At 42.6% G+C, this 27,516-nt stretch overlaps 1 protein-coding gene across 1 annotated transcript; it reads right to left on the reverse strand.

Annotated features, from left to right (window-relative positions):
• Positions 1–690: 690 nt before the first annotated feature.
• On the reverse strand, positions 691–26,160 carry swap70b (switching B cell complex subunit SWAP70b). Its single transcript, XM_070972749.1, has 12 exons — positions 25,882–26,160; positions 24,497–24,637; positions 16,840–17,013; positions 15,708–15,935; positions 14,976–15,122; positions 14,567–14,675; positions 13,619–13,800; positions 8,687–8,794; positions 7,373–7,539; positions 5,774–5,972; positions 4,922–5,018; positions 691–2,098 (listed from the first exon to the last, which is right to left on the reverse strand). Exons 1-12 carry the CDS (start codon positions 25,975–25,977, stop codon positions 1,980–1,982), a joined length of 1,767 nt encoding a protein of 588 aa, XP_070828850.1. The 5' UTR covers positions 25,978–26,160; the 3' UTR covers positions 691–1,979.
• Positions 26,161–27,516: the final 1,356 nt, after the last annotated feature.

Below are 27,516 nucleotides of genomic sequence, written 5' to 3' on the forward strand. Positions count from 1 at the left end.
TGATAATTGTGTTCAACCCACGTTTGTCTAAATATTAACACTTTCAATGACCTGCAGGAATATTTAATTCACTGTCTTCATTAAACTTCCCTGCCTGCCACAGATCTCAAATTACTTGAAATCCTTTATCAACCGGATGCTACAGAAAGAGGATGGCAATTACATGTGTTACGGTTACACAATTATATAACAACACATGATCCCGATGATGTTCTGTATCATTCATAGCCAGACAGGAGACAGTGATCGGCCGTATTTTGGAAAATAGAAGGTCTAGACAGTGAAGTCATGGAAATGAAGTCACCTTTTCTCTGTAACTATTCAGTCCCAGATGAGCCACAGTTAACACATTTACTACAGTTGACAGTCAGTGTGGCTCCCTGTGTGTCTGTTGTATTTTGCCATTTGAAATGCTGTGCTTCTCTGAACGCTTTCTGTAGTGATGTGGTGTTTGTGGCACTGTAGCGCCCTCTGGTGAAACAGGAGGTTAATGCAGTTTTCTACGAGACATCAGACTGATAACTGAGGTTCAGACATGTTTGTAGAAGTGCAGCTTGTTGTGGTTTTATGCAGTAGCCATGTGTGGTTGTGTGTAGTACTGTATGTAGTTTGTGTAATTTTTCAATTTTGATTTGTATTTATCGCATTCATGCAGTGCAGAGTCGAAAACAAACTACAGTCAATGCAGTATGCCAGTTATTCAAGATGTGTTTTACTACATAGTTCAGTCTTCAGCTTTTTACATATATATAAAAACATAAAATGGAAATTACAGTGTTCACTCATGACGGTATCAAAGGCACTGATGGTTACAGTACAACAAATGTTCGGCAGTTATTCTGGTTGGCAGTGAGACTTTGGCACAATGCCCTATCTCTGGCTGTTTACAACGAGGATATGTTTGAGAGCCAGCCATGTTTGAAACGCACTGTGATGGTAACAATGAAAGATTTAGTGAATCGTACATGGTATTTCAATTCAGGTAGTTTTTTTCCAAGACGACTTTGTTTAACGTCATTGGCTTTACATCAAACATGTCGTCCTCAGGTGCTACTGATGGTGCCTTCATGTGGCTAAACTTTAGTGCAGAAAACAAAAACTTTGACAAAACACAAATCATTGTTAAAATATGTACAAAAGGCCCTTCATGTAAAAAATGGTCCCACAGAGTTTAAAGGAAAATAGTGACAGGAAAGAGAGTGGTAGATCTTAACTTTACAACAGCCTCAACTTGACGCGTTAACGATTTGCGTTGGTCAGAAGTAGTGCATTTCATAGATAAAAACTGACAGTCAGGATGAAGTGGAATAAAAGGTAGTAGTACACACGGTTTTCCACTCGTGACTTTTAATAAGCTGCACAGCGGATTTAAATAATGTGTATTGTTAACTTGGTAGGATTTTAGCCATGGTCTTATATTTGTGACATTGTCCAGTGTTCATAGACTTTGAAGTGCTAACAGATTTGTATAGCTTCAATATTGAGCTGGTCACTGGTTCTACAGGAGCCTCAATGGTCTAAAGTAGGTGGAGTTGGAGAACTGATCCTGTTGCCAGTGTTATTGTACTGTTAGAGTAGGACCGGTGTGTTTTTTTAGGTAGCTAGTGCTGGGTGAATGTTGGATCAATGCTAAACCACAAAAAAGGTAAAGTTATTTCGACTGAAATGATTGTAATATACTGTATTTGTGGTGGGTGTTATGGGACCAATCAACTGACACAGTAATCAATACATTTAGCAACAAAAGGAGACAAAGCTGTTATTATTCCAGCATTTTCCTGACATTATCACTTCTTCACTTAGTATTTTTTGTTGGATCACTGCTAGAATTAGTGAACCTAGTTCTCAAAATGCAATAATGTGAGTCTGCTGCTTTATCTATGGTGACCTACAATGAAAGAGTTCACCAGGTCTATCAGTGCTGGTTCTCTCATCTTCTGAGTTGTAGATGTTTAAGGTTCAGGGCTTACAGGGGATCTCTACTGGGCCTGGGTGGGCTGGTTCTTCATCTCCTGCCATTTCTTCTCCCTCAGATTGAGCTCAGCATTGGAAAAAGCTGCTGGGCCCCAGTTGGTGATCAGCGTCGGTCCCTTGGATCCTGGAGGGGAAAAAAAAACAAAACAAATAAAGAGACTATCATCAGAGAGGTAGGAATATTTCATTCAGGGTGGACTAACCTTCAGTTATTTGTCACTAAACTGCATGGTAACCAGCAAGTCAAAGCAACAGTCACAGAGTCCCATTTCAGATTTTGGAAGTGGCTCAACACCTAACTGAAAAGCAGCTTCACCTGTCTGTCTTTGCTCCTTTTAAGTAGAGGCCAGGCTCACAATCATTAAACCAGATGCAAATAAACAAGTGTAGCTGAGGAACAGAGTACTTCATTAATGCTTCACTTACCTCACAGTGAAGATAAAACACACCTGCAGTCTCAAACTCCACTTTAGCCTCTTAGGTTTCAATTGAGCATGATTTTACTCAGAACAGACAAACTATTCAAAGTGTGCTTCCATTTTAAATTCTTGACCCTTCTCTCACCAAAAGAATTTGGACAGACCATTAATTCTATTAAAGTTGTCATTTAACTTTGTAGTAAACAACATTCTTAATATGAAGCCTCCAGCCAAAAGTGTCCATGAAATTCAGATATCTCATTGTTATGTTTTCTTGGCTGTAACCTGCTTTAAGGGAGCAGCCTGTACATAGTTGACTAAGAGCTCATGACAGAGTTTCAGGTTTAAAAAGAGCCAAGATGTTTCTCCTCGCCTAATTTAACTAATGTACTCTATTGGGAAATTAGTAGAATGAAGGCTCCAATCAATTTATTCATGGCAGGAGTCTGTTTGTAGCTTTGGAGGGAAAACAATCCAAGCACATACGATGTAATACTCTCAAACTCACAGATTAAATGTGGGTAAAAAAATAAAAATCACCTTTTAATAGTAACACATTTAGCACTATGCATATAGCAAACAGCTGCACTGAGACATGAAACGTTAGACAGATGTACTTCCACTGATGATGCATTTAAAACTGGACAAATTAATCACTCCTTTAAATCAGTTAAAATGTATATAATTTTACATGTGTACTTTTTTTGCAATGTTTCCCAACAGTGCAACAACAGTCAGATAATGTGACAATTTGTCAAAATCAGAGGTTGTGGAGCCTCTTAAAGCTGTCTGACGCAGCTCTTTGTGGTCAAAGATCCTCCATGTCTGTTTTTATAAACACTTTTCAGTCCAAGTCTGTCAAGCACACTTCACTTGTTGCTGTGCTGTCAGTGAAACGTTTGCTCTTTGATGTTTTTTCCCATCATGCATATTATTGTTACTGAGCCTAGAAAAGTGCAGGTGGAGATGTATATGAACGAGATTTATTTTTCCTCAGTGGACGTAAATACCACACATGGGCCCACCAGTAACTGTGCTTAATAAGATATTTAGGGCAGACAAACAGTAACGTTAACCTCAAACAGTGTCGCTCTGACTATTGTTACCCATTGTCATGCAGTGACTCTCAAAAGGTTTTAAATGTGCCTCTAATGACTTTTACAGCTCCATCAGACTCCCTGTTTTCCAGCAGAGACTCTGACAGTAGCTTCTCGTGGCTGGTTAGTGCTAACTGACGGCTCGATGGCGCTATCAATGCTAAACTGAGCAGGGCTCGGCCAGTGCCCCCCATGTTCCCACAGCCCTTATGTCACACATTAAGTAGCTAAGAAAAGCCACACCTTCTATAGTCGTACATGTAATTGAGCCTGATGTGGTAGCAGAAAATCTTCATTGTTGGTACCACTAACTCAACTGCAAGTCTGCAGCTAATGCTAAGCTAGATAGCTGAATCTGTTGCCGAGCTGTGGGTGCCGCTGCTACTTGATGGGTGATCAATCATATTCATTATATTATAATCATTATATGATCAATCATAGGGCTGTTATGATTAGCGAGGCTGTGACAGTTTTTAGTGGGTGTAAAGGCATAGAGCTGAGCGTGGTGGTAAAGCTACTCCTGAACTCCTATGGTGCATGTAACACAGCTATTCTATCCAATAGCAGTATCAGGTTCAAATCCTGGTGGGAGTGTCGGACTTGAACATCACTTTTTGGCCAATGTTCCTTGAAGGAGTATGATAGTGAGCAAGTTGAAACCAGAGCTATATCTTTATCCTCAAGATGTAGACGTGCACTTTGAGTCCTGTTCAGGAGGTGGAATAGATAATGTGGCTGGCGCCAGACATGACAGGACATTTAGTGGTGTGTGAGATGGAACAGAGAGAGCCTGATAGCAAGGCAGACTACTTCTACAGACAGGCAGCATCGCTGATGGATCACTGGATGATGAACTTATTTTACCTCTGAGGCCTTTCTCAGAGTGAATCCACTGACACATTTTTCACATAATTTCATCATTTGAAACTTACTGGAGAGCAAATTGATTTTCTGTTTTATAAAGTCTGTCAGTGGACAAGCACCGAATAAGAGGACAATAAGAGGGATTCTCATTTAGTTCCTATCTGGAGGCTCTTTATGACTCTTTTACAATATTTCCTAGTTTATTTAAATGTTTTTATTCTCTTTGTGCATATTGGGCTCTGTGCTTCTGTGAACTTTACGTTAATCTCACAGCATCAGATTGAGACTTTTACTGTGTTGATACAGAAATGTTACTGGATTTCTCCAAGCAACACTGCCATTGGTACTTTAATGTGAAAGTGAGAGGATTCCGTACCATTAACATAAAGAGGTGCATGTCTGAAAAGGGCTATATTGGCCAAAAACCCAAACTGTGTTTGGTGCAACTCTTATTATAACTTTGAACTAAGCTAATTCTAACTTAAAAATCAAGTCTCACCCATCGAACAGACTGGTCCTAACAAAGATGGAAGTACAGACAGACAGTGGTTGGTGTGCTGCTGTTACCTGGTTGAATGAGCCGTAACAAGCCCTCGTGTTCAGCCACCTTGTGCTTCCAGGACTTGGTGTTGTTCGCCGCATCTTCCAGCTTCTTCATCACTGTCTGGCTCACACCAGGAGGACAAACACACAGGACATTAATAGATAGGTTTTTTTTCTGATGTTTAAATAGCTGTCACCCATCCCACAGTCATATAGTGACACCCTGTGGTAAAGAAAGGAACTTTTTAATTGATGTAAAGTGGCTTATTGATCTAAATATGTCTGTATTGTTTCATATTGCATTACTTTGCTTTACCCTCTTAGTTAACATCCTAAATAACAACAGTGATGTGGGTTTCTGTGTTTACCTGTTATCACTTTTACAAACAAGCACACAGTGTTCAAACACGAGGTTGTTCCTCATAGCTTTGTGTCAAATTAATATTACAGAAGAAACTTCTGAAAACTGCAGAATCTGAAACAAAAGCACAAAAATGTTGAGCCGTATGCCTTCCAATCAATTTTATGCTGGCCTTTGTGAGTGTTACGTATGAGGAAAAATCTGTTTCTAAATATTTTGCATTGCTTTTCTTCACTTTATGTGGTTTTTGTATATGTGCTCTGTTAAAGACACAAACTCCTCACAGCTCCCAGTTGAGTTCCCGCACATCAACACTGAGCTGAAAGGACATTTTGAGAGTTGCTGCCGATAATTTGAGAGTTTTCTGTAATGCCATTTTTGGCCTTTTATATGCATGACTGTTAAAATAATTGATAGACTTGTATGTTGAAAATTGTTATGTGCGGTTCCACTAACTACTGTGACATAGTTTACTGGAAATGCAGACCATTGGCTGCTGTAAGTTCTCGGCTGACCTGGTACTGCTCCAGCGCCCCCTGCCTCTCTTGCTCCAGCTGGTCCAGTTGTTTCATGGCGGCCTGCAGGGCGTTGTCCTTGGCCAGGCGCTCCTTCTCCAGCTCCTGTTTCTCAGCCTCTGTCTCAGAGATGGCACGCTGCTGCCTCAGGTGGATCTGCTCCAGCTCTGCCCTTTTTTCAGCCTCCTCCTCCAGCAACCTGCTCCACACAGACATTAACACGGGTGAGGGCAGCCTATAATAGATCTGTCTAGATGCATGACTTACTAGAGGCAGGTTTCTCAATTCCAGCTGGTATGGGACCTGCTTTAGAGTGTCACATAAAACACTGTCAATGGTGATGCATATAATAACCTAAACAGAGCTACATTTTCTTCCTTTTTTCACCGACAGAAACCAAAATATTAGATTTCTCTTTCAGGGCAATATTAGCTGCTGTAAAATCCCAACATTTTTGCAGTTTTCACAGTAAGTACATGCGTTATATATATCTATATTTAACTCACTTTAAAAACAAACTCTCACAGCATAGAGACATTTATATTAATCTGATAATATCAAACCTATTGTCTTAATTTAAAATTTGTCAAAGATGATGCAAGAAATCTTTCCTCAGTCCAAAAACTAATCTGAGACAACTAACATATAATTCAGTTTTAAATGGAGGTGGCTGTGGCATGTCAGCAGGTGGCGCTATAGTGCAATTCTGGATTGCCTGTTTAAGATTATAGTTCAAGTGTAAACGTAACTACAGATTACACCTCTGGATAAATGTTATTTGCATTGTTTATCAAACGATATTAACACTCGTGTCTTCCTCAAAAGCCAGGACTGTGAACCAAAATCTAAGGCCACTTTTTACTTTCTGCAAGTCTCCTCTCATAATCTGATAATTTCCATAAGTCTCTTACTTCTCTAACTAAACGACCCCATGTGGCTGAGTCCCACAATTACACTGCTACAACTGTAAGCTTTACAAGAAACTTCCAATTTTGTGGCAGAAGGTTGAACAACCATCATATGGTGGACTGTTTGGATGATTAATGATTAATTTAAGCATTGTTGTGAGCGCGGTGGTGCTCACTGCTGGTTCGTCAAATGTGAGGTGGAAAGCAAAGTCAGCAGAGAGGAAGGGAGGACAAGGGAGGAAATGTGGTGGAGAGGGAAGTAGAAGTTGACTGTCTGGCTGCTTTTGTGACTGTGTCAGAAAAACAGGAGCAGGCGGTTTCGTGCTAAAGGATTCCCATAGACAGATAAACATGCAGTGGAGGACTCTGACTAGCTGATAACAGAACATTTACCCACAATCCAGTAAATGTTCTATGAAGTGTGAAGGGCAAAATAATAGTTGTGGCATAACAGAATTTCTACATTCAGTCAAACCATTAGGAGAGGTTTTACAGTATGTCCTTTGTGATTTTGGATTCTGGAAGGCTCTTTAGACACCTGCGCTGGGTTGCATCAGCTATGCTTATTTTTTATTTTTGGACTTTATGCCAACAAAGTTAAGATGACCCTCACGTGCAACCAAATGATGACAGACAGACTAGTTCCAGCGTATTGTTAAGTTTCTCCCTCCTACGCTCTTTGTTGACTGACCGTGCCTGCAGCCTGCGGACGGCCTCCTCGTCCTGTCTGGCATGCCTCTCGTCCTCCAGAGCGTCCTCCAGCTGACGGTACATGTCCTCCAGCTCCCGAACCCTCTGCAGGTACTGCTCCAGCTCAGTGGACTTCTGGGCCACCTGCTCCTCCATCTGCTGACGTACCTGTTGAACCAGGAAGTACTTGAAATACTTAATCTGGAAGTCAACATCAACACTTGTATTGAACAGTTTTATTTAATAAGTGGTTCTAAAGGAATACATCAGGTTTTCAAATAAGACGCCATTTATACACGGTGCTCCTGATCTCTGATGATGAACATCAGTAATGACAGGAAACTACCTTTTGCTTTATTGAGAACAAAGCCGGTTTTCTTGATTATGAAATAATTCTTGTGATCTTGACAAAACTGCATTGAAAAAAAGTAACTGCAAGCACCGCTGTGCTCTTCACCGTGATAATGGCTGTAAAGTACACACAAAAGTACACTCGACTGTGATTAATAAATATCTCACTTAAAATCATCGTTTCAGTTATTTGTCGAGCTAAATGCCAAACATTGACTATTTCCGGCTTCTAATAAGTGATGATTTGCAGCTTTTTTCATTGTGTTTCATTGTAAATTTAGTATATTTGCTTGTTGGGCCAAAAACAAACAGTGCAGAACTCAATCTTAGAACATGACCTAAACTGTGGTGAGCGTTTTATAGACCGAATGATCAGAAAAGTAATCAGCAAATAATTGCTTGTTTGAGCTCTGTGATGAATGACTTGACATTAAATGTGAAGGTACTGCAGTCATGTTATACACCCATCAAAGTTAGATGAATGCGTTGAGCCTTGGTTATATTGCGCTGCTTTGATACACTGATGTAGCAAAATCAAACTCAAGTTGCTTTTTTGTGAAAACGAGCCTTAAAGTCAGTGATGGACGATAAACATCGCCTGCACCACCTGTGGTGCACCACATCCATGCTGTTTCTCGGAGCACATGGACATGGTGACATTTACCAAACACACCTGCAGAGAAACCAACTCCAATTACAATCAAACAGAAAAGCCAGTCAGTATGAACTGAGCCACCAAAAAACGTCTTCTCCACCTCCAGCATGACTAAACGTCAGCGCAGCTTTAAATGACCTTTGCTTTGAGCTGTATTATGCTTTGACTTTAAGTTTTTGTCAAGTTATTCACGTGATGATCTGTATTACGCTCACAGTCTCCTTGCGGTATTTCAAAAAGAGGAAGTTGTCTTTACGTTTTCTCTTGCTCCATCACTTCTTCTAACTGATTTGGTGGAAGATGACGTACCATTTTCTCTCTCTCCAGGTCCATCCTGTAACGGTCCTGGAGTTCAGTTTGGGTCTGAAGACGCCTTCGTTCTTCTTCTGCTGCATTCGTCGCTGCCTCCTCCAGAGCCTGGCCACAAGAGAAACAGACGGCAGTCAGAAAAAGGTCACATATTCTCAGCAGATTAAAGCACCTTCTTTCATTTCTGATGGCAGACACACGTAAACTAATGTTACAAATGGAGATGGTGACCCCAGCAGGCAAGCTGTGGTCTACAGTAAGGAAACTTATAACACATGTTTCACACAGAGGCAGATTCATAAACAGAAGTGATTGCTACTTTAAAATAGGTCTTTAAGGTAATACTTTCTTTAACACAAAGAGATCTAAAGAGAAGAACAAACATGAGTTGTGTCCAATGGAAAGAAAACATTCCTTGCTTACAAATGCTGATTAACTCAAAGGAAACTGGGAAATTGTAACTGCTATGGCAAAATGTGTTAATGGACTGTATAACTGAGTGTTTTAGCTCTGAAATTCCTACAAACTGCAGTATTTTACACCGACAAAGGTTATTTTCCCTGTCTGAAAAGCTGGCGACAGATAGGTAAACGGTGTTGGATCCAAGCAGCGTCAATAAATACACAAAAAACTGCAGTCAGTAGTCACGAGCAGATATTGTCAACCTGAGGACCCCCCCTCTGCTCCTCTGAAGAGATCTATCCAACCTTTGCTTGCTTGCTTCAACTGCAGTGTAAGACTCAATGGACCACACAAAAATAAGCATTATTCTCTGACTGATTTACTGATACTCCACTTCTGAAAAACTAGCCGAGTTATGTGATATACAGCTAAAGTACTCCTTTCTGCTCTCTCACTGTACCTTCCAGAACGCTGTCAGCCCTTTAACACACACACACTGTAAATCTTCGAACGATGTGTCACAGCCGCTGTCTCACGTCTTCAATCTGTATTTTAAATAGTACAGTGTGAACTTCCTGTGTACTGTGACGGTGGTGGTGTTGGGTTTCTTTTGCTGTCTGTTGTTGATTGCTTTTATCAATTAAAGAAAAACGTATTACGTGAGACACAGGAATGATGTTTGTGTATGGTAGTGAGTTTGGAAATTCAGCTTTAGGAAAACATTGTGGTCTCTTCACATTTTCCATTTTTATAACTCGTTTCAAACTTTGGAGGATGTCTCCGTTGTTGCGTAGGTTAAAAGCAGAGAAACAGGAGAAATTCATCTCTCTGTTAATTAACTTGTGGTTGATCACTAACTCAGTGCTGACTCGTGTCACCCAGCTGTCAACTGTCTCAAGACGGTGACAGTCCACTACTTATAGCAGCACAGTGTGACTCTCTGCAGAGGACGTTGAGTCTGTGTGTGTGTGTGTGTGTGTGTGTGTGTGTGTGTGCGTGTGTGCGTGCGTGCGTGCGTGCGTGCGTGGACATACGTTCATTGTCCATTCATGCAACTGTCCATGTGAGACCAGACTTAAGCTCAATGGCAGATTGTTGTGCATTCATGGCAGAGCGGTGTCACACCAGACAAAGACAGACTGTTGTCTCTGCTGTCAGTTTGACTGACTGTCGCTGCATCTCACGGTTTGTCACAATTCTGCGGCCGTCGCAATGGTCCCACTGGTGTAACTGTAACCTCGTATCTGTGTTTTCAGTTTAGTAAAAGAATAATATGCTCTGAGACTAAAGTTTCATTCGTAAGACAGACTTCTGCCCAACGACTGTGGACAGTGCAGTAAGACAATACGAAGCCTTCAAGCTGGTTATGACTCATTATTTCTCAGATACGTTTTGTCTGTCCGCATCATGATTAAGTCCAGGGGTCAGATGTATAAATGGTACAAAACAATGCATGCACCATTTCCCCACACACAAATGGTTATTTATAAAAGCAGAACATGTGGTGAGAGTGTGCACATGAGGCCTACCTCAGATCAGGTCTGCACATGCTCGACGCGAGTGCAGTTATACAAGGTGGAGATAGTAAATAACGAGGCAGAATCTAAATGAAACGCTGCTTTGTTTTCGGTTGTTAGAAACTTTGTAAACTTTGCTAACAGCTCTGTAGCCATTGATTATCTTTCTGACACTGAGTAACGATCATTGAGATGTTGCTGCCGCTGATTGTTCACAGATACATGTGATGGCTTAATGACATAAACAGCCACAGCTGTGTGGACTGACAGCCGCTCTGGTGCTGTTTTTCATCACTGGTCTGCAGACAGAGATGTGCTGGATATTTAGTGGATGGAAATGAGTCATTAAGGGCATCTACACCCATTTATGGGCAACTGCAGGAGCAGAAATGAGGCTTGTGTAAATGTCTCCAATTCCACGACAGGTGAAATTTAGAAAGGAGAACTAAACGTATGTTTGTTTCTTTTTTACTTTGACAACTTATATGTACATTAATAGCTGGAGCCTACACAGCGTTATGCCTCTGGACTTCCTCGTTCTATACCTGACAAACCTTTATGTATGTAAATACACTCAGTGGCCACTTTATTAGGGACAGCAGTGCAGTCCAATCCAGCTCAGCCATAAATTCAACCTTTACACAATATAATAATGTTTAGTTTGGATTGACACTGTCAGAGAGGTGTTCATTTAACCATATGTGTTTATTATTGAGGTTTTACTTCGCAGTAACTGAACTGCTTTATATTGAGAAGTCTTTCTAACGTTGTCTGCCCCATTTAAAAACTACAATGTAGACCAGTACAACACCAGCACTAACAGCCACAGTGATAAACAGAGTACAGGTTAACACCTCTCTGACAGTGTCAACGAAAACTGAACATTATCATCTTCCTAAATGTAGAGTTTGTGCAGGTCATTAGGTTGTGTCCCTAATAAAGTGGTCAGGGAGGGTTTAGTGTGATCAATCAACCAAACCAAAAACCACCCTGAAAATACAAACTGCTGTCATATTTGAAATGGTTTGATGTGATAACACTGTAAAATCCATCCACTGCATGAACAGAAAGCCGTCACTCACCATCTGCATTTGGGGAATCCACATAATGGCTGAGTTTTAGCACAACCAGCCGGTCAGCAGTGCCATCAGACAGGAGTGTGAGTCCGGTTTAGGGTGATTTACTGGAAAAACATGTTTACTGGAGGCTTAAGTCGCCTCACTGCCCCTTCCTGGTTCAGTACACATTCCTCTGTTTGCAGTGAGCAACAGACTATTCATGACTCGAAGGCCGCTGGGTGGAGCTGATCTATTATTGGTATTCATGAGCTAGCAGTGAGTTTCAGAGGAGTTTTTAGGTGACCTACTTTAATTGTTGCGTGAAACAAAGCAGCAGCGGAGTGTTTGAGAGAGGCTGAAAGCAGCAGCGTGAACAGAAAAATGACACTGTTGTTTATAAAGAGCTGCACAGACGATGCATGTTGCTCTCAGGTGGTGTTACTTTAAGGTGCAGTGTCACCTCTGAGGAATGCTGTCGAATCAGCTTTCAGACTTTGTTTTAGCTGCGGTTGTGGTGACACAACGCTGACTGTAACTGCAGGGATGATTGAACTGATTGGGACAATATCTCTTTACGGCACTTCCTTCCAGGAAATCAGTTTCCATCTATGATACATGACATAATGCTACGATGCCCTGCAGGGTTTGCTGCTTTCACACACTATCAGAGGTGACAGCGCTCATGGAAGCACTGATTTTGTCTTACTGCAGGTTAGACAGTGGAAATGTAGAGTCTGCGTTACAACCATCTACCAGCAATGTGTGCTTGCAGATATTTGGTTGTATTGCAGCGAAAAGTTAAGCCAGGTTTTTTTTATTCCTCTGCAATGGCAAATGAATGAGAGGACTACCTGAACGCAGCCTTCAGTCTGATAATCAAACCAATGTTGAGATTTCTGTCTGTGTGAAGTTTGATCTTCTTGGTGAGACAGAAACTCATCTCTCTGCTTCAGTCAAGAAGTGACTGATGTCTGATTACAGTACAAAAGAGCTCCCATTTCAGTGGAGAGACGAAACTTGATGGACGTGGAAGGTTTCCAGATAAAGTTCTTATCATCACATCTAAACACTTTACTCAGTTCCTTTATACTGACAGCAATCACTGTATTTTGTCACTTTGTTTAATTTACCAGCTGTTCATGTTAACTTTGACTGTATGTTTTGATTCTGATTATTTAAGGATGCGACAAACAAACACGACAACATAACAGGATCGTTTCATTTCAAATATGAAAGTATTGAAAATGAAGCATTTTCCAAAGGGTATTTTTTAAGTGTAAGCATATTCCTAATCTTGAACAGTTAAAATGAAGCCTTTTCCAAACAAACTTTTTGTTTTCCTCCCCTCATTCATCAGAGTGTGCCTCGATTAATTGCCTTTTTTTAATCTTTCAGGATTAGATGTTCCCTCTGGGGAAATCCCTCAGGTCTCACTCACACATTCCAGTCAATCGCTTCCTGCACGCGTCTTTCCTTGTTCACCTTTCCTGGTGTTTCAGGTGAACAGTGGTGACGTTCTCTACAGAAGGTGTTTGTGTTTACAGGTTTTATTTACAGTCTCTGCCAGTCTGTGTGTTTTATGTTGTTTATCTTGGAGTGGGCTGTTTTATGAGCCTCTTATCTTCGTGTTTGTTTTTAGTGTCTTTTAATCAGCAGTTTGATCCTGTTTTTTTCCCTTGTATATAAAAGGTATGTGCAACTGATGCACTGCTTAAACTTGAATCAACACACAGAAGCTGCAGTCAGACTCTGGCCAGTCAGCACACCTTGTTTCCACTCCTGCATCGTGTTTACTCTTTACTCTGTCCTCGTGCATCACTCCTGCCCTTCTCACTTCCACGCTGAACTATTTTAAATCAAAGATGCTGCAAAAAGGAACTAATGTGGCAGACGTTTCCTGACCAGACCGGATTGACGGGTGAACATTCAGTGTTTGCGTGTCTCCTCCTCCTCACCTTCCGCATGTTCTCCAGTTCGAACTGTTTGGCCTCATTGGCCGTCTGCAGCTCCCTCATCCTCAGCTCCAGCTCCTCCTGTTCAGCCTGAAGTTTCAGCCGCAGCTCCCGTCGCTTCTGTCGAGCCTCGCGGTGCGGCGCCGGCCGTCCCTGACGCAGCAGGTTCACGCTGGTCTGAATGGCTGAAAGGTGGAGGAGAAAAACCTGTTCATTCAAAGACGTCTGCGAACGAGTGCACACGAACGTCAAGCTAACAAAGGTCCAGATGATCAGTGAAGAGCTGTGAAGCTTTGGAGTCATTATCATTAAAATTTTCAAGTACAATCGTGACAAAGTTGAAGGAAAACACAAAAATCAATGTATCAGTGGCCTTCATGTTAGAACTCTGCTTCCAGCTCCTCACATGGGAGATTTGCTGCTTTTCTGTCTTTCTGTAAAACGAATGTGTTTGGGTTTTGGACTGTTGGTTCTGCAGAGGAATTTCATATTTTCTAACATTCTGTAGAATAAACGATTAATTGACTGATTCAGATGATAATGTGCACATTAGCCAGTAACTGAAATAACTGAGTTGCAGCCCTGTTTTGATTTTTAAGAGAAGTGATGTAATGACATGAAAGTAAAAAACGTTCATTTACCTGTTTGTCAAAGTATAAACTGTATTAAAATAAATTTCACAGTGCTGCTCAAGTTTGTGTGAAGGTTTTAAAAATGCAGAAACATGTTGAATTTGTATTTCCCATTGAGATCAAAGATGTATGTTGGCAGCTCAAACAAAAAATTAATCATTCACTATCACTGAAAGACAGCGTTGTGCGCGTGCATCATAAGAGTGAACGAACTAAAACAGACTCAGTCACCAGCTGAGGCTTGAATAATGATTATGTGTTCAGTAATAAAAGGAATGACGCCTGTGAATTTTAGATATCACATCACATCATGACTCACCCTGGATCCACTCCTGCTTCTTCTTCTTGTCCGACGCACTGATTTCGAAGCTTTTCTGTGTCGACTTGATGAGGAAGAGACACTTCTTTCCCTCTTTATCTTGCAGAGGCTGCAGCGAGAACAACAGACGGCGATTAAACCAGCCGATGAATACACAAACACACAAGCAAACAATGAAATATTGTCATGAATGTCTGCTAAAGGTCCACTTATTAGCTTTTTTTTAGAGCTTTCAGTTGTGCTGGGGGGCAGTGACATTAAGCACTGATCCCAGAGTCCAGAATAATAATAAGAAATCAGCCCCGGCTGTGTGTGCGATGCAGGCGATACTGCTGATTATTTCATACAAGCTGGTGTCAGACATCACATTGATCTCTGTGGCTGACTGATGGAAGCAGCAGGTTCTTGCCTCCACGCAGCACTTCCCGTCCAGTAAGATGTCTCCTTTCTGTTCTGCCAGGTCCTCGCCGACGTAGTAGGAAATGGAGTTTGGTTTCAGCACGAACCAGCGCTCTGTCCAGTTCTTCCTCTTGTGGCCTTTCTTCATCATGTAGCCCTGCAGAGGAAAAGGAGCACATGAATGAGGGTAATTCAGACTGGATTCTCTGTTTGAGACCTTTGTCTTCTTCTTGTAGCTCTTTGACAATCATTTTCTGCTTTTACAAGCTTTTTTTTTTCTCTGCATGACCTCAGTAACGACATACAGCTCTGCCCCACTTGACCACAAACTCTCACTTCCTTAGTTTATATATATTGAGAGGGCTGTTTTCTTCTGTTCAGCTCATATTTCTAATCCATTGATCATGACATCACTGTAGAGCCTTGGGTGAGGCTTCCTGTTCCTGTATTTTATATGTGGTCATCAAATCCCCTGAAAAGATCCAAAACAAGGTGTTATTCCATCTCTCAGCAGCTTTCAAAGACTGCCTGTGGCACTCTGCTCCAAACCCATTGGACAAATCTTCAGGTCATGAAGTTCAGTTTTAAAAAGACATTTGTTTCATCATAAAGAATCTGAGGTGTTAATTATCTGTTATCGTTGTAAACGGCTCATGTGCTACATGAGGCAGAAGGTAAAGGGACCGGGCTTCGTGTCCGTTATGGGGACTGTATCGTCAGCCTGTGCAGGTGTGCTGCCCACCTGTTTGAGCACGTCCAGGATGAGCTCCTGGTAGACCTCGCTGATGCCCATGGAGAGCGTCTGGCGGTCTATGCCCTTGCTGAAGTGACCCGACCCCACCAGGCGGATGAGCTCCCAGGCGTTCAGACTCTGCTGCTTGGAGTTCAGCTGCAGCTTGTAGTCCTCGAAACGCTCCTCCACCCAGCTGCCCCCCATCGCCTCCGTCAGCTTACGCAGGAAGTACTCAATCTGTGTATGGAGAGACAATCAGAGATCATACGGTGGACCAAACACTTTTTATTCAAACACATAACCGTCACTGACCTTCAGATTTCCCACCGTTGGTCTCTACGTGGGCTGACTGGAGCACATAAATACAGTTTCTTTTGCAAACCATCTTCCTGTGATTCAGCTCAGAGGTTTGTTAAACCCAACAATAAATCTTCCAGCATTTGTTAAAGAACAGGAAGCTGGAAACTTCCTTTTCTGCTCTTGAGCAACAGACGCTTTCAGCAGGCCAGTTACTGCAGCAGCGAAGCCCCACGTCTGAGAGAGGGCAACTAAAAACCAGTCCTGAGCTCATGTTTGAGCACCTGAAGCCTGTTGACACGAGTCTCAACTGGAGTGGGAAGTTCACGCTGACAAACAAACGCTGACTAATTTGATTGTATTGAAACATTTACATGAACAACTTCCCCCAGTTTGACAAATAACCAATCACGTTGGAGGAAGTGCTTTTCCAGATCTAAACTGGGAGATCCTTCAGCCAGTACGCAGTAAGCTTACATGTTAGTACTCGTAAAAGTAAAACTGTGGACGGAAAATCATCTGAAGATCAGAATTTTGGAAATCAGACAATCCTGAAGTTTGGAAGAAAAAGCAGTGAACAAACTGCAGCTTTAAAAAGAGTTTTTTTTGTTGTCTAGTTTTGTACAATCTGAGGTTTGATTTATTAAAAGTTAATAAGTGGACGTGGCAGCCATTGCTGTTGTCTGTTGATCCGTACGGTGGTTCACCGATATCTTCATGTTAAAGGACCCAGACCCAAGGTGAATGTGGAGTTTTGCAAACTAAATGACGTTTGGTGAGAAAAATGTCACTGATCAGTTTATGAGACGCAAAAACAGGAAAACACTGGTTCTTCAGCTCTCACCTCCTCAGTGACGATGATCAGCGGGTATCTGTCCTCGGACAGGAAGTTGAAGATGCACCAGATCTTGAAGGCGTCGTCGTTGGAGATGAACAGCTGGCTTTGATCTAGGTTCTTCCTGGAGCATAATGTCCAGCACATTCTGTTGAAGTCCTGACGGTCGAACTTGTCCGTCACCTGTGACAGAGAAGAAGAAGAGCGAAGGTGAGTCACACTAAGAAACAACAGTCTGCAGGCCAGATAAACCCTGAAGCCATTCATTAGAACTTTTGGGTTGCCAGATTGTGAAAAATCCCTCTTAAATGATTGGACCAGACAGCCACTTTCTGTCTTTCTCAATCTAAATCAACATATTATTACCTCATAGAACACATAATAAGTTATGACCAAAGAGAACAGATAAAGACCAGCTGAAGGGATTTTTCACAACATTTCTTATCATGGCTCATTGGCTAAAAATCTGACCCTGTAAAGAAAAGGGGTGGTGTAGATAAAAATGGTACCAGATTAGGATATGATTTAATATTTGAACAGATAGTATATGAGAGGGAACAAACATGAGGAAAAAGGGGACAGTGGACAAAATGTCAACAACTCAACTGTCAAAACGAGTGAAGGGAAAGCAGTGTGTTTGAGGACAAAGTGCAAATCTGTAGGATTCAAACTCCAGAGCTGCATGTGAGGAGAGCTCTTGAAAAGGTACAATCGGCACTGTGGAGGCAAAATGTTCTCCTCGAGCTGCTGAACAGGAGCGTCTCCATGGAGACTCCTGGCAGGCCCGGCGTGCACTCGTGTGGATTAGCGGCACGTCTCGTCCTGCTGGCGGTCGTCCCGTCAAACAACCACCAGAAAACCCCAAAACAAGCACCAACGCTCGCTGATTAAAACCCCGTCTGAACACGAAGCGGACCCTGAAACTGAACTCCGAGTTTGATGAAACTGTGAGCTGGAACGATGTGAGAAACGTGGTGTGGCTGCTCTTGCGGTTTGAGCAACCGCTGAGGCAGAACCTGGTTTCATAACATCAGATGTTCTTCTCCACGCATGGAGGTGAACAGCAGCTGAAAGAGCTGCAGATTCGTCAAGGACGTGAGCAGCTGTAACAGGGCTCAGTGCTGAAACAAAGAGGAAAAACTACTGAAACGACCGTCAAACAAGTGACAGATCTGATGTTTTGCTCTTGTATATTAGACAGCAAACAACTTTCTGTGACTTTATTTGAGCTGAGGCTGCTCTGTAAGGTCTCAGGAGTACACGATAATTATTATTATAACTCCATAATGCAATTAATATAAAATAAAAAGCTTTTTAATGAATTTCTAACTCTTAAAGGGTCATTCTGGTGTTTTTTAAACATGGGCCTATTTATAAATATTCTGGGGTCTAACAAATAAATGCTTATAAAATGTTTTGGAATTTAGATTGTAGATTGTGTCAGCTGGCAGAAATGAAACAGGCTGCAACATAATCCTACTTGTACGTCCATTAAAAGAGCCTATTTGTGCCACTGATTGGCTCATATTGTTATTCTAAGTGTCTGATAACATTATGGAAAGGATCCTCGCAGAGATCACCCCTTTGGTGAACAGTAAGATCCTTTTGTTCTGCCAGAAACACGTCATGTCACTCTCAGTTCAAAGCCACCAGACTCCCTTGAAAAAAACCAGTCATTTGAAGTCGGAGAACATGGGAGTTGCTGGTCCACCACTGGCTCCATCGGTTAGTTTGTTTGTGTAATGGTGTGACTTTTAAAGGGTTAGTTCAGATCTGAACTAATGTGTTAAAGTCACTCTATAACACAGACAAACAAACTGATCGAGGCCGAGGTGGACCAGCAACTCTCTGAGCTCTGAGAGGTAAAATTACTGTGTTCCTCAAAGGCGTCTGGTGGCTTTGAACAACAGCTTCGGTTCCACTTAATAAAAGGTCCATCTCTGCAGAGATCCTTTCCATAAGTTTGTCAGACACTTAAAATAATGATCTGAGCCTGTCAGATACAACTGGACATAATTCAACAGGCGCATTTGTCCCAAAGGATTACTTTGCAGTCAATGCAACCTGTTTACTGGCTTTCTGATACTGGACGAACTCCAAAACTAACCTTAACCTATCGGCCAACTCTATCTATATATCTGCTATTTACTGTATATTATCAATTTTCCATAATGTTAAGATCTGCCTGCTTAGAGATCAGCCGAAGGCTCAGAGTCAGCGGTGCTCTGCAAAACAAATGATCCTGAATTCTCTCACGGTGGTTTAATTATTTTCATTTTCTGTGCTGCGAGAGAGACATTCAGTCCAAGTGAATGACTGCAGTCAGGGTGAACTTTTCTAAAGCTCCCCAGGATCTGATGTAACTCTCCATTGTGCTAATTGAGGGCGAGTGCCTGTGTTGAAACCTGTGCTGGATGTTAAAGTGATTCTTCACCTACAAACCTCTGACACAACTCATATCCTGCAGTCACTTAATCATTTATCGTTTTTCTGCAGTTCAGATCAGTTACGATGTGTTTTCACAGAAGAAACAGAAACTCATCACTCTGCTGTCTGTTGACCTTGAGAGTAGGATTAATAGGAAGGTTCTTGGATCAGCCTGCATCAGCTTTAGGCTGGTGGACCTCATAAACTGCACCGATGCTACAGTTGGCAGAGCTGTAGAGCTGCTGCAGAGTCAGACTTGAGTTACAGAGATTAGGATCAGAGCCCAGCAACTAACAACAGCACAGACACACTGCATGTTTCCCAATTTCTGTGACGAAACGATCAACACCACTTTGGAAATAAAAGAAAGACACATGTTCACAAGTGTTCGCTTTTGCCACTGACAGGATCAGATTGTTTTTCTGTCTGACAACATTATGGAAAGGATCCTTGAAGAGTAACATCCCTTTTGTTCAACCAGAAACACGTTAATGTTGCTCTCTGTTCAAAGCCACCAGACTCCTTTGACAAGACAGTCATTTTAGCTCACAGAACATGGGAGTTGCAGGTCCACCTCTGCCTCAAGCAGTTGGTGTTTTTGTGTTATTGTGTGAGTTGGTGTTTTGAAGGGTTAGTTCAGATCTGAACTAATGTGTTAAAGTCACAATATAACACAGACAAACAAGCTGATCGAGGCAGCAACTGTCGTATCCTGTGAGGTAAAATGACTGTTTTTGTCAAACACTTTGAACACAGCCATAGAACAGCATCAGTTCCACTTAATAAAGCTCTGTGTGAAAAAACAGGCGACATCAATTCAGTCTGCTTGACTTTGTGCCATAAATCAAGCCTCCATCTTTCCAGGAGATTCAAGCTGAAAACGGCTCAGAGCTGAAGTCCTCCCGTCATGACTCAGCAGCGAGGCCGTGTCCCTCATGTGAGGATGAGGATGGCAAAGGCTCGGCTCGTCTGCATCGCCCTGCTGGTTTTAGACTTGTGGTTTTGAATGTGTCAGCTCAGACTGACTCTTGGCAGGGTGACACGGGGGGAGGGGACAGCGGTGATGGCGTGAAAGTCGGGTTTGTTATGAAGGAGCAGCTCTTCTTCTTCCATTGTTTCATCGCTGTCCTCTTGTTTGTCTTTGTCCTCGAGGCTTGCTGGCTTTCTCTTTTTTCTACTCCTCTCTCACTCCTCCCGTCGCTCCCTCTCTCCACACTCGAACAATGAGAGCCTTGTCAGTGCTGCCTTCCCTCCCTCTCCACAGCCACATGTTCATTAGGATTCAGCCTCCAAACTCCAGCCTTATCTCCTGCATCCCAAACCTGACGAGGCTTCAGCAGCGCACTCACAAACCCCACAGGGCAAAAGCTGAAGCGAGGCAAGAGGCGTTGGGTTAAATGACGACAAGACAAAAAGCCTTGTTAGCAGTTAATTAACAGGACTATCAGCAACTTAATCAATGAGTGTGTTGAGACTGAAATATTCATCAGGGGGCTCGATCAGCGTATTGAGACGTGATGTGAAGTTAAAGTCCCGTAAAAAGGAGAAATGAGAAGTTTTTTTAATGGTCCAAAGCACAAAACTACCAAAACAATCTGCAGGTGTGGAATTTTTGGTTCAACGATTGAGTGACTTTAAAAAGGTTCAGTTCACCCAAATTACAAAAAACTTATCCATTGCTGTCCAGTGGAACCATCCATCTTCACATTTAGTTAGTTTTTATTCTGTTTATCCAAATTTTCAGGTACTAGTCCTTCAAATTTATGCCTCCAGTCTGATAAACAATCTATAGCAACAAATAATCAGTCACTAAATCTCCTGCAGAATCTGAGAGTCTAGTCATTATCTAGATGATCTGCACGCTGCCAACAGGTTTCACTAGAAATATCTCAGACTGAAGAAATCTTCCCCTGAATGGTGCTACAGCTAAGAGGGGTTTCTAATATTTCCATGCATCTTAATCCATCCATCCATTATCTATACTGCCTATCCCTTTCAGGGTTGCGGGGGGCTGGAGCCTATCCCAGCAACAATGGGCGAGAGGCGGGGTACACCCTGGACCGGTCGCCAGCCGATTGCAGGGCCACATGTAAGGACAAACAACCATTCACACTCACACTCACACCTACGGACAATTTAGAGTCATCAGTTAACCTAATGAGCATGTTTTTGGTCTGTGGGAGGAAGCCGGAGTACCCGGAGAGAACCCACGCATGCACGGCAACCTTCTTGCTGTGAGGCACGCGCACTACCTGCTGCGCCACCGTGCAGCCCCATGCATCTCAATGAGTGTGAAAATTAGAACACAGACTGCATTAGCACTTCAGGATCACTTGGCTGTACCCAATAAACTGCACACTATGTGTACTGAAGAAACAGATCCTTAAGGGACTCAAGTCGGACTTAAAAAGGACATTGGGGGAAATGAAAAATAATATTCATCTGGATGTTTTCATCAGTCCAGAATCACCTGAAAATCAGCATAGTTGTGTTTTAATGAGGTGGAAGTGACCCTTAAAAAGACACGCTTGGTATTTTCAGGGTCACTTGTTTCAGTGCAACACTCCATCAAACCACAAGCATCTACAGCATCTCTTCTGTCTGCAGCCTGCAGGCTGTCAAATGTCTGAGGTGAGCACTTTGTTTTCTGCTGCTTCATACTGATGAGTGAAGTGAGTCAGGCGGGTGAGGTTCACACACACACACACACACACACACACACACACACACACACACACACACACACACGCACAAACAAATGCAACCCATCTAGTATTACAAAAACACACACAGGTGTCACTATTACTGTTTTATTTTGAAGGACTTCAGTTGGTCTAGACGAGCAGCTCCATTCATATGTAAAACAGGACTCCTGTTGGCCTGCTTTCTTAGTTTCTGCTCACACACACACACACACACACACACACACACACACACACACACACACACACACACACACACACACACACACACACACACACACACACACACACACACACACACACACACACAGAGTTTCCTTGTGTGATTGTGTGACCAGGTGGAGTTTCCTCAGGACTGAGCGGAGTTGAATGCACTGACCGACGCCCTTGCTCTCCACGGCCCCTGTCACCTCCACTTCAATGGGTGGGTGGGACGGTTGTGTGTGGAAAAATACGTAAAAGCGTGTGCACTGGCATGTTATTAATATCTTCCCATGATGACATCACGCCTGCACTAATGAACCTGAAGAATTTAGGTTTTCTCAAAAAAAAAGTGCCCACAAAAGGGTGAGAATGAGGCCGACGGCACAAAGTTTAACCTCCATGACAGACGCAGAGTTCAAACAAAACACTGAAAAGACACACGCACGCACACACACACACACACACACACACACACACACACACACACACACACACACACACACACACACACACACACACACACACACACACACACACACACACACTTTGAATCCACAGAAGGATTTCACACAGCACACTGTTCAGATCTCTGTGAAGGAAAAGACTTCTTCACAAAAACCAGCAGAACAGAACTGCAGCACAAACCCTCCAGACATCAGAGTTCAAGTCTTAAAGAGATGCCAAAGCTCAGATGATTAAATAAAGGTGAGAAATAACTCAGTTTTTAAGCACCACAAAGTAAAACAGCTCATAAAGAAGCCGTCACTCATCACAGAGATGAGTGACATGTGTGAGAGAATCAAACATTTACAGATGAGACATTCGGCTTCATGCAGGGAGACCAGAATAAACTGACTTCTACTGTTTTAAAAAGTAAAAGTGAAATTGGCTTTAAAAATGAAAGTTTTTCCTGTGTTTCTTCTCTCTCATCATATATCGTCTGTCCGTCCACCCACGGAGCGGAAACAGGCACTCTGATTGGCCTGACCACCTCCAACACTTATCAGCTACCAGTGACATGGACACAAACAAAACAAAAATCCTTTTGAAAATAAAATTTGCTATCCATCCATCCATTGTGCATGCCCAACTATCCCTTCGGAGTTGTGGGGGGGCCGGATTCTATCCCAGCTGTCATTGGCCAAGAGGCCCTGAGCCAGTCGCCAGCCGATCGCAGGGCAACATATAGAGACAGACAACCATTCACGCTCACACTCACACCTAAGGACAGTTTCAAGTCACCAATTAACCTAATGAGCATGTTTTTGGTCTGTGGGAGGAAGCCGGAGTACCCGGAGAGAACCCACGCATGCACGGGAAGAATATGCAAGCTTCACACTGACCCAGGGATCGAACCGGTGACCTTCATGCTGTGAGGCACGCGCACTACCTGCTGCTCCACCGTGCCGCCCATAAAATTTGCTATTTAATGTTTAAATTTAATGATAATGTCGTCATTTAAAGACAAAGGAAAATAAAATATTGGTTATGATTTCAGTTTTTTGCTTTGTTTTAGAAGTGCATCAGTTACAGTTACAACTTAATTCATGCATTTACTAAATAATAACACAATGCAATCAGTGACACGTCTTTTCTTTGAATTCGTTAGTTCTAGAACTTCAGGAGAGTCCACGTACAACTACAGTGTTCCAAACATGTTGGAATGTAATGACATCATACGAGAAGAATTCCAAACAGTCTGTTGGCGTTCTGTAGCTGCTCATGACATCACAAAGAGAGAGAGGATCTCAGCTGTCAAAACAATCAGCACAACGCCATTCATAGCTTGACCCCTGATGACATCACAGAGGGGCAGATGAATGGGCTGGGTTGGCACTCAATAGCGGGTTTTGTGTGACTGACTGACTGGTTTCTGGTTTGTCACCAGCATCTTTAATGAGCGGCTGCTGCTTCATCAGACAACAAATAACATCTGAAGGTTTAACATTAGCTGCTTCTTCAGCTCTGAACAGCACAGAATCCTCTCTGACCCCAACAAGCTCATCAATCAGAGGGTAAAACGCAGGACACACACAGAGCCTGACACCCCTCACTGCTGCTGGTAAAGCCTCTGGTTAAGTGTTTTCAGTCCTGCTGTGGAGTTTGTTTGTTCTGCTGATATTGTTTCATTCCCCTTTAGGAAGAGAAGAAGAGTCACTTCCAGCAGCAACCGGTGACTCGTTTTACCTCAAAGAAACCTCAGATGTCAAAACCATTGACCATCACTGTTACCTACAGAGAAATCACTGAGGATCCTGCTGGGGAAGGCTGAGGCCTAATGCCTTGCTCACAGGCACATTCTCAGTCTGAGTATCATCTGGACAGTTTCCTACCTTATCCAGGATGAACTTGTTCAGGTACGGCATGTATCCCTGGTTGGAGACGGGCCCCTCGTCGTCATCTTTGAAGTGCTCCTCCAGTGCCACGGGGTCGTGTGGGATCTTCATCACTGTGCACAGGTTGTGGGACAGAACCTGGAATGAAGGACAAATGATCAATGTTCTGTCACTAATTGATTAACCGACTATTGTTTTAACACTAAAAAACAAAAGGATCTCATTCGTAAAGTTTATCTTCCAAGACTGAAGTGAGTATGACATGAGACTAGAGGATCTACCTTCAAAATAAAATACATTAAATATTCACCTCCTCCTACAAAATAATGACTTCCTTAAACGTGACGTGCTGATGGAACTCTCTGTGCTACTTCAGTACATGTGAAGTTATTAAAAGACCTGAAGTTATTTATTTAGAAGAAAGTATAACAGTTGGATATTTCGGTGGATTTCCGTCAGAACTCTGTTGCTCAACTGTTCCGGAGAACATTTCTGCTGTGATTTCCTGTATTTCCCAGGTTGCCTTTCGACAGCATGTTGGCTTGTCATGGGGTCAACGTGTCACCATGTGGACGCAGCAGAATGTCTTCTAGTCAGAGGACAGGGAGTTTTGAGAGTTTCGGCCCATTCGTCACATCAGACTTGTTGAGGAAACTGGTGCCAATGAGCTTCTCCCCCTCAGACTCAGAGGCTGCTGCCACCAAACTTCAAATCCTGATTTCTGTCACACTAGACAATGTCCAGATGTTGAACATGAGACATGTTACTTTCTACTTTTACTCCACATGTAAACATTCTTTCTAGAAGACAGTTCAGACTATTGATTGGACCTCACTTTTTTCTGAACTTTTACAAATCAAATCATCACCACGTCCAACACAGAACAGTTCACAATGAGCTCCACCACAACCAGCGACAACAGCCAAATCCTGCGTTTAACCAATGCATGAGTCACAGTGATCTGATGGTATCACAGTACAACCGTCACAGGTGACATCTGATGCATATTTTTAGTGTGGCATCAGTACTTTTACTTAGTATTATCAGAAACCTGCTTCTCTTGTGATAACAGATGATTTGCTCTGATTTTGTTAAGTTTATAGTGATTTGAAGCTGTTGTTATTCAGTGCAAACGTGCAGATGTCGCGTTAGTTTTCGCGTTATTTGCCTCAGTCGGTCCGTGGAAACTTCGTACAGGTGCGTCTGCGCCGCCGCGCACGGACAGCAGCGCGTCGGTGTTTTTCCACGAGGAAACGCGTTCAGCGTGAAAAGCCGAGGTGGTTTTAGAGTAAAGACACCCAAAGGTGAGAAGACAGTCACAATGCTTCCTGTCGGACCGAACACCAGCTCAGAGAAGACACAGACACGGACACAGACTTTACCTTCAGCTGAGATTTGGACACTTTGCCGCTTTTGTCCACGTCCAGAGCCGTGAACGCGTGCCAGATGGACTTGAGAAGTTCGTCCCGCAACGCCATGATAGTGAACTCAGCCTGTCTCCCGTCTGTGGCTGTGTGACTATCTCTTCCTCCGTCCGTCCGTCTGTCTGTGAGACTGAAGCGTCTGCTGGATGCGATGAGGAAGAGTCACATGACGCGCTGTCAGAGCGTTTGCGGCGCAGGAGAAGAGCGCGGAGCTGCAGCACCGCTCAGCGAGAGAACACACACCAAACACACCGAACAGTGTGTGTGTGTGTGTGTGTGTGTGTGTGTGTGTGTGTGTGTGTGTGTGTGTGTGTGTGTGTGTGTGTGTGTGACTCCATGAGTGTGTGTCGTGTTTCTCCAAGGCCAGCGCTGGAAGAAGGACAAAAATACAGTACACGTATTTAGTCACTTTCCACCAGGGACGGCTGGCCGATAGAGGGCGCTAGGGCGCCGCCCCGTCTGTCTCACATCACGTAGAATCAAACAGCCCTTCCTTTAATGAAACGTTTTTGAAAATGACTTTTACATGTATATTCTAAATTTTAAAAAGGCAAAATGAATAAAATAGTAAAATGTAAAATGTGCACTAAATAGTCAGAATAGAAATGTCCCACGTTTCTACAGTTAATAGCTGACATATATCTAGCCAGGGGCGCACACATCTTTCCCCATTGATTCTCGTTATAACTTTGACATGCGCAGTTCGTTCCTCTTTAATAGGAGATAGCGCCCCGCTGTCTCCCTCTGATCACTTTACACACCACCGGCCATGGGGTGGCAGCAGAGAGCGAGCGGTTTGTTCACCCTCAAGCCTGTAATCAAAACCGCCAAGCGAGTGACGTTGAGCGCAGAGTGTCGGAGTAATTAGCAAACAAGGTCATTAGCTAGTCACAGGGAGAGCTGAAAAAGGAGAAAATGGACAGAGAAAATTCAGTAAAGTCACTGAAAACTACGGAAGCAAAACAACGCCGTTCGAGAGGAGAACACTGCAGGAGAAACTGAGAGTGAAGGAGCTCGGACCTGACCGACTGGAGGTCTTAATTAGACAGCAGTCCCATTGATAGTCTTAAATGAGGATTTGCTGTGCTTTCATTGTCATTTAAGGTTGTTAATATAAACGTTAGCTAACAGAAGCACTTTGGGCTTTAAGCCTGATGGTTTGATTGTTTTTTAAACAAAACGTCCAGTATTTGTTGGTTTCATGTGTATGTATTTGCAGGTTTTTTTTATTATTATTATTAATTTGAGTATGTAAATATACATATGTTGTTCCAAGCAGTTAGCTGGACAGAAGAAGAACTTGGTGCTCTTGGAAGCTGTGAAAATGAATTGTTTCTCTTTTTACTTTTGAAGTAAAAAATATATTTATACATTCTTGGTTTGTTTAATGATAGAAAAGAAGATTTTAAGGGTTTGTGTGTACCAATTATAACTTATCTGGAGCAAAACATATCAAACACTGGGGAGATAAATTTAAATTCACTAACTGGTAACATTCACCTGCATTTAACTGTCTATTTGACTCAGCATAGTGCTTACGTGTACCCTAGTAGTGATACATAGTAATAGCACATCAAATGGTTGTAAACATAA

Source organism: Chaetodon trifascialis, chromosome 10 (genome assembly GCF_039877785.1).
Source record: "Chaetodon trifascialis isolate fChaTrf1 chromosome 10, fChaTrf1.hap1, whole genome shotgun sequence".
In the NCBI taxonomy this organism is placed as follows: domain Eukaryota; kingdom Metazoa; phylum Chordata; class Actinopteri; order Chaetodontiformes; family Chaetodontidae; genus Chaetodon; species Chaetodon trifascialis.